Source organism: Mustelus asterias, chromosome 15 (genome assembly GCF_964213995.1).
Source record: "Mustelus asterias chromosome 15, sMusAst1.hap1.1, whole genome shotgun sequence".
In the NCBI taxonomy this organism is placed as follows: Eukaryota; Metazoa; Chordata; class Chondrichthyes; order Carcharhiniformes; family Triakidae; genus Mustelus; species Mustelus asterias.
The window spans coordinates 17701747-17709478 of NC_135815.1; the positions used below are offsets into that span (position 1 = coordinate 17701747).

Sequence of the window (7732 nt, forward strand, 5' to 3'; positions counted from 1 at the left end):
TAAACTGAAACAACAGCCAGAATGTTGTTTTTTTCTAAGATTTGGTTTTAAATTTAGAAGTGAACCTCAACATACAGGAGTCTGAGCTTTATAAATAGAAGCATGTGGTACAAAAACAAGGAAGTTATGGTGAACCTTTATAAATCACTGCTTAGGCCTCAGCTTGAATAGGCCTCACCAAGAGGTCAGAGGAGACCTCAGTTTAATATCTCACTGGAAACAGTAGAGGTTGGAGTTAGGTGGAGCTAGGAAAGGAGTGGGGGTGGGAGGGGAATATTTCTTTGTTTTAGATATAGCAAAATTATAAAAACAAGCTTGCAATTGAGAAAACTTTGCCCCATAGTGGCCTATTTAAATAGTTTATCACCTTGATTTTTGTGGTGCAACCATGAACCAGATGTTGTTGATTTTGTTTTGCTATCTACAATAGTATTATGTACACCCATTTCTTGTCCTTTGGCAGTATCTCCTATGTCAGCATTTACAGATTTTTCCCCTTCATCTTCTGCATTCTTCATTATTTCTTCTTCAAGATCTTCAAATTTCTCTTCCTCATCACTGTTATCAACATCTTTAAAATGTTCTTCTTCATCCAATTCCTGAGCAAAGAATATTTGGCACATACATGTAATAAGCAATGATTTATTCATTGACATCACTGATATAGTGAGGACATTATTTATTCTGATGAAACAACTATCTAACTTGTAGAATGTAATATCTACAGGAATAGAAGATTGCTACTACAAATACTATCAATGTTTTTTTCTAACCTCTCTTGAAGGTCCAGCCCATACTAGGGTTATGGTTCTATAATTGGGGGAAGGGAGGGTGGTGTGGTGGTGGAGGGTGGTAGCAGCCTCTAGTATCTCATTCAAGTGGCTTGCCTTTGTTTAGGACATTAGACAGTGTGTCAGTGAAGCACTATCGCCTTGATAATCTGGTTCTCATTTATTATTCCTGCACATCCCACTGGGTTTATTTGAGAGCCATCAAGAGTGGAACTCCTCCCAGGCCCCTTGAAGCTCTCCAATGTACATTACCTAATTTGATGCAGAACAGGAATTGTAACTGGGACTTTTTATCCTTAATACATTAAGCCTCTAGACTATAAGGGAAGCATACTATTTTTAAATTACATAAACCTATATCCTACATGAGGATTAAAATACTCGTGCCCTGGGATTTTTAGAATAAACCTTATTAATTATCCACAGTATTTTCATATTTTCAAATTCTACTTGAACCCCAGTTTCCCAAAATACTAAAACACCTGAATTCCCCAGTTTTATCAGATAAAATGTTAATCATGAGGACTTCTAAAAATATATTTTCAGTTACATCAAATGCACTTCAAATTAGTACTTAAATCGGCGATTGACTATAACACCTAGCTCCATTCTTGGGTTTTTTGACATAACTCTCGTTGACTCGCACAAAAAAAAATGTCGTTAGCAAGGGCTGTGAATAACATATTTTATATTAAATGGGAAAACAATAGTATGAAACATAATTGAATGATATAATAGTAGTTACCCCATGTTCCTGTAACAGGACTCGGATGCCTGGCTTCAGTTTCAAAATCTCAGAAACAAGATAGAGAGCTCCACATATAAATGCTGGCATCTGGCCAGAAGAGACCTGCAAGATCCGTTTTATAAATGCCTTAACACGACGAAGCACGACATCAGACTTCAAAGACTTGTACAGCAAATTCAGAAACATGGCTTGCTTAGAACATTGTGCCAGTTCTGGATCCAACAGTTTCCTGTATACGAAAGGCAAACGATTTTTTATTACCAGATATAAAAATACTTAAATGTTTGATTCATGCATATTGAATTATAGAAGAGGCACAAAAGGCCATTTCACCCACATGGCCATCTGTGCTAGCTCCACACTGGAGCTATGAACAGTGAGCAATGCTGAAAAAAGGGACATGCTATGAAAGCTTTTCGCCCTGCGCTCATTAGGCTAGCTTGCAAGAAACTATTAACTGTAATGGGGGAAACAACAATTTATACTGCAAAAGAGAGTGCTGACTGGTTGGCAAGTCGACCCTGATTAGTAGTGGTACTGCCATGGAGAATGCAGCTTGGAACAGATAACTGTCCAGCTTTGCTCAAATTCAAACAATAGCATGAAACATAATGGAATGATATAATAATGAAAGCAATACCCAATGTTTTGTAACATGGCAAGTTGACTCATGATTTGTCAACACATTGCGTGGGAATGAGTTTTGTAAGCTTTTGTTTAGTTTAAAGAAGGCACAAGAATGTGGGCATGTTCCTTTCTGTCTGCAAAGGATAGGGCCTTGTGTGTGAACATATGTGGCTTCTAGCATGCAAAGTGAGCCTCACTGACAATCTTAAATTGGCTTTCAGTGTAATTCAGAGAAGTGCTGACCACTTTAATTGGAGTAGCAACTTCAGCAGAAATTTTGAGCTCGTGAATCTTACCTGCGTCATATGTATAATTCACTCAAACAATAAAGTATAAGTCATGAATTTAAGAGGAAACTATAGCAAATGCAACAAAACATTGAACAAAACTTATTTTAGCCAGAAAACAAAAAAAAGGAGCTAAAAATGTTTAAAGTATTTAAATATATTTTTCAAAGCACGTTCATGAAAGTGGAGGCAGTTTTTCATACATGATCCTGATAATTCAGTTACTAATCGTTATATCATAAAGTTTCTATCTTTGAATTCCAACATTAAAGTTTAAAGTTAGTAGTCAGTCTAGTTAGTAGTCAGAGTGCTGTGAGCCAGGAAATGGTTTAGACAGAGAATATCTTTGCAGTGTTTTATTATCTTTCTTATACTTTAATAAATATTTTTATTTGTTTAATAAACTAGAGGTCTGAGTTCTCACTCTGCAAAGATGAGCCCTCAATTTATATGTTACAAAACTCCAGTGACCTGGTTTCATAAAATGTATCATTTTTTTGGATATTAGTGAAAAATTAGCTGGTTCCTGAAAATGGCTTTGCCTCGCTCTTCCTGCTATTGCTTTTTCAACACCCCATATGTATCTAAACTGCTTCCTGGCCCACAGCTGTATCAATTGCAAAGAAAACTCTGTTTCCTATTATTTCCCTTTCCTTCATTTCCCTTAGATGCCACCTAGACATAGCATCCTAACGTTGCAGGACATAATTTATACAAAAACATGGTAATTGTATCTGATTTCTTGATAAAACCAGATTTCTTAAATGTATTCCTGCACATGAATTACGTCAGATACATCCACATGTTGTACAAGTTAGATGGAGGCAAGTTAAAAACAAATAAAAGTAATGAGTCATTATTAACTAATTTTATTCTCATTAAGTTGACAGATGTTACTGCTAGCAAAGAGTACTTCATCCAAGGTCACCATGTCTTTTCCAGAACAGGTATAGCACGTTTGGGGGTGTGGGAGTGGGGGTTTGCTGGAAGCATTGAGAAAGATCCTGTTATTCTTTCTTCCTTTACCTTAGCTTCACAAGAGCATTCCTACTCCAGCAATTGTTATATATCAATTTGTCACATCAGCTATAAACCTACACACCCCGAAGTGGATGGAGGAAAAATAGAAAGAGTTTGGAGTTCACATAGAGATTGTCAACAGTATAAAATCCATCACATATCTCCCTCTCTTTAACTCTGAAAAGTTTCTCCCTCCACAGATGCTGTCAGACCTACTGAGTTTTTTCAACATTTTCTATTTTTATTTTATATTATATTGAAATGTCATGGGCAGGTACAGAAAATAATTTAAAAGTCTAATATCTAGGAATTGAATACAAGTTGAGAAGTACAAATGCACTGACTGTACCAACTTGCCAAGGGATATCGTTTTTCTTTTAAAGTGAAAATTGTAATGAATGCTGTTGAAACCCAGTAATTTCCATTTGCCAACTTGTGCTGAAGAGCAGTGTAACAGTACTGTAAAAAAACTTCAGACAAGTAAATTTTACCTGTAGAGCGCTACATAATATCGATTGGAAACGGCTTGTTGAGAGTCCATCACCTGAAATAGTAACATTAGTGCTTGAACACTTGTGGTGAAGTTCACAACATGGACAACCCTGAACAAAGTATCCATTTGTTCCATCATCTTTTCATCATCAGTCTTGGAATAAGGAAAAGCACGATTAACACCTGTCAGCAATGCACTTAGCATTTTGGAGTCTAATTCTTTCTTTTTAACATAGGTGTGGAAAAATGAAAAGTAAACAGCTATTAGCTTTCCAGCCAGATCACTCTCTTCATGGCTCAAGACCATTTGGTTAAGAAAGCAAATTGCATAGTACTGAGCTTTTGAACAAATGTTAGGTCTGTACAGAAGTCGCTCAACTTCACAGCACACAACCACTTTCATATTGGGATGCTTATGGAGCAAAGTTTCCAAAAGGTAGGAGGCCTTTGTGGCCAATTTATATTGTGGGTCTCCTAATTTATTCACTAACTGGGTCAGCAGGGCTTTCTCTTGCTCTGGTTTATTGCATAGGATCTCATGGACTGTTGCCAAGGCACAAGCTTTGGTTGCCTGCACAGTGTCATGGGCCAAAGTTTCTAACGCCTGCACAAATCCCGCAAAATGATGCTTCAACTGGTGTTCAAAGTACCACAATATTAATCGCTTGTCTCGGGCATCTTTGTTCCCACTAGCAAGCTTCTCTAGGTTTTGAAAAGGATGCTGGGAAAAGGTTTGTAGTTTTCTATTGTCTGGAAGCAGGTCAGAGATCAGCAGTTCTGTTAACGTGGTCAAAGCAATTAAGGATTGCCGCCGACTTCCCTTCTTCTTGATTTGGTTGATTAATCCCTCCGCAAAATCTAGAGTATGTACTGGAGCATCTTGAATCATAAGTGTCATAGCTGCCATTCTGTCTGCTAATGTGCCTGTTGTGACCACAGTTTTCATCCATTTTGAGTTTGCTCCTTTTTGTATATTTTTCTTATTCTTGTACAGATTGGTCTCATGTTCATACAGCTGTTTAGCTAAATTCCTATACTGTGCGACCAATGATTCATCTTGTGGTTTAGAGCTGTGCTCTTTGGTATATTCCGCATCATACCACTTTCCTCCTGGTTTTACCAATAAGTATGATTTGGGCTGAAATTCAAAAGTGACCTGTTGTTTGGATTTCCTGCCAGATAACCCAGATGTACTAGATACTTCATTATCCTGAATGAGATTTTTCTTTCTTTTCTTTCTTGGCAGTTTCTTTTGCTCCTTTCTATCTTGGAGTTTCTCTTTCAGTCCTTCATTTTTTTTATTCTTGTCAGCTTTCTCTTTCTCCTTTATTTGGTTTCCTTTTTCAGTGCATTCTTCATTTTCTTCCAGCAGAATTTTAGAATATTTGCTTATGCCAAGTTTATTGATGAAAGCTTCTAATTCACCTTCTTCCAGATCATCTATTGCCGTCTTTTTTCCACCATCAACTAGTTCATCATTATCATTTATGGAAGACAGCATTACATAGTCAGCCTGTGGAGAAATGAAAAAAGATTACATAGAGACAATACCACATATACAAACGTATGTGGAATACAAAGCATCTTGCAATTTTTAAAACACAAGTTGCATCCTGGCTCTATCAATTGGGACAATTGGAGTACAAAGGCAAGGAAATTATGATAGATCTGTATAAAATATTGGTCTGGCCTCAACTGCCAGTTCTGGTCATCGCACTTTAGGAAGGATGTGAGGACATTAGAGACAGTGCAGGAAATATTCACAAGAATGGCTCTATGAATAAGGAACTTCAATTATGGAGGTAGATTGAAGAAGTTGGGACTGTACTTCTTGGTAAAGGTTGAGAGGAAATTTGATAGAGATATTCAAAATCATGAGGGGTCTGAATATAATAGGTAAGAATAAACTGTTCTTATTGGTGGAAGAATCGAAAACCAGAGGGCCCAGATTGATGATAATTGGCAAAAGAAGCAATGGCAACACGAGGAAAAATATTTTCATGAAGCGAGTGGTTAGGAACTGCAATGTACTGCCTAACAAAGGCAATCAAGGTTTTTGTAAGAGAGTTAATTTGATCATACATTTGAAAAGGAAAATTTTGCAGGGCTACCAGGAAAAGGCAGAGAGTGGCACTAAGTGAATTGCCCCGAGGACCAGCACAGATACAACAGACTGAACGGCCTCCTTCTGTGCTGTGACCATTCTATCATAAAAATACTCACATTTCTGTAACACTTTTCATGGCCAGACATTTCAAAGTGTTTTACAGTCAATGAAGTACTTTTGAAGCATAGTCACTGTTGTAACATGGAAACACAGCAGCCACTTTACACATAGTAAATGCCCATAAACAACAATGAATAGCGAATCTGTTTTTTGTGATGTTCTTGTGGGATAAACGTTGGCAACAAGAGGGATATTTATCCATAGAATACCTTAATATTAACCTGAGAGGTCAGACGGGACCGCTCCTATCCCAAAGACAGCACCTCCAACAGCGCAGCACTCCCTCAGCATGGAGCCTGCTGTGTCAGCCTAGATTGTTGTCTGTCAAGTCCTGGATGATGCGGCTACAAAAAGCGCAGCATGGTGGCAGAGGGAGGCAGAATGGTTAGCACTGCTGCCTCACAGTGCCAGGGACCAAGGTTCAATTCCAGCCTCGGGTGACAGTCTGTGTGGAGTTTGCACATTCTCCCCATACCTGTGTAGGTTTCCTCCTGCACTCCAAAGATGTGTGGATTAGGTTGGATTGGCCATGCTAGATTTCCCCTTAATGTCAAGGGATTATTGCAGGGTAAATACCTGGGATTATGGTGATGGGACCTGGGTGGGATGATTGGTGGTACAGGCTTAATGGGCCAAATGGCCTCCTTCTGCACTGCAGTGATTCTATTCTATACAAAAGGATCATGTATCGGGGAAGGTGGGATCAGAATATTGAATTTAATGATCAGCCAATGATCAAAATGAATGGTGGAGCAGGCGCAAAGGGCCGAATTGCTTATTTCTGCTTCTATTTTCTGTATTATATGTAATGCTGGTGTCCTGGAATGCAGACTTGAACCTATTCTAGAGGTGAGAGTATTACTGCGGAACTTTTATTTATTTGTATCACAAGTAGGCTTACATTGACTCTGCAATGAAGTTGCAGTCCTCTAGTGGCCACATTCCAAAGCCTGTTCGGGGACACTGAGGGAGAATTTAGCACGGCCAATGCACCCTAACCAGCACGTCTTTTGCACTGTGGGAGGAAACCGGAGCTCCCGCAGACACGGGGTGAATGTGCAGACTCCACACAGACAGTGACCCAAGCCGGGAATCGAACCCGGGGTCCCTGGCGCTTTGAGGCAGCAGTGCTAACCAACTGTGCCACTGCAGGCACAGCAAATCTTGGGGGGGGGGGCGACATTAAAGTATTTCAAACCTCCCATGCGGTTGATCGACTGGTGACACAAGCAGCAGCAGTACACTTCCCCCACGTGTACAGAGGCACCTCTCCACCCCAGGCAGCCCTGACGCTGGCATGTGGCCCTTCCCCCCCCCTCTCTCTCTCGCTCACCTTGGTCCCTCCGAGCTGCCGCACCACATCGAACGTGAACTCATCATCCACTTCCTCCGCGTCGCCGCGCTCCGACTCGACATGGCTGCCCTCTTCCCTGTCCGAATCTTCCAGAAGCGGCTCGGGCTCGAGCTCCTTCGCCGCCGCCGCCATCTTGTCAACAGCTACGTGCCTAGTGAGGGGGAGGGGGGGGAGGCCCGTCACAAA

General features: G+C 40.0%; 1 protein-coding gene across 1 annotated transcript in view; it reads right to left on the bottom strand.

Annotated features, from left to right (window-relative positions):
* cebpz (CCAAT enhancer binding protein zeta) overlaps positions 1-7693 on the bottom strand; it is a 23662-nt gene extending 15969 nt beyond the window's left edge. Inside the window, exons 1-4 of the mRNA XM_078229584.1 lie at positions 7526-7693; positions 3965-5478; positions 1537-1768; positions 368-599 (exon numbers count right to left, since the gene is read on the bottom strand). Coding sequence (XP_078085710.1) covers positions 368-599; positions 1537-1768; positions 3965-5478; positions 7526-7678 — 2131 coding nt within the window. The 5' untranslated portion in view covers positions 7679-7693. The remainder of the gene's footprint in view (positions 1-367; positions 600-1536; positions 1769-3964; positions 5479-7525) is intronic.
* Positions 7694-7732: the final 39 nt, after the last annotated feature.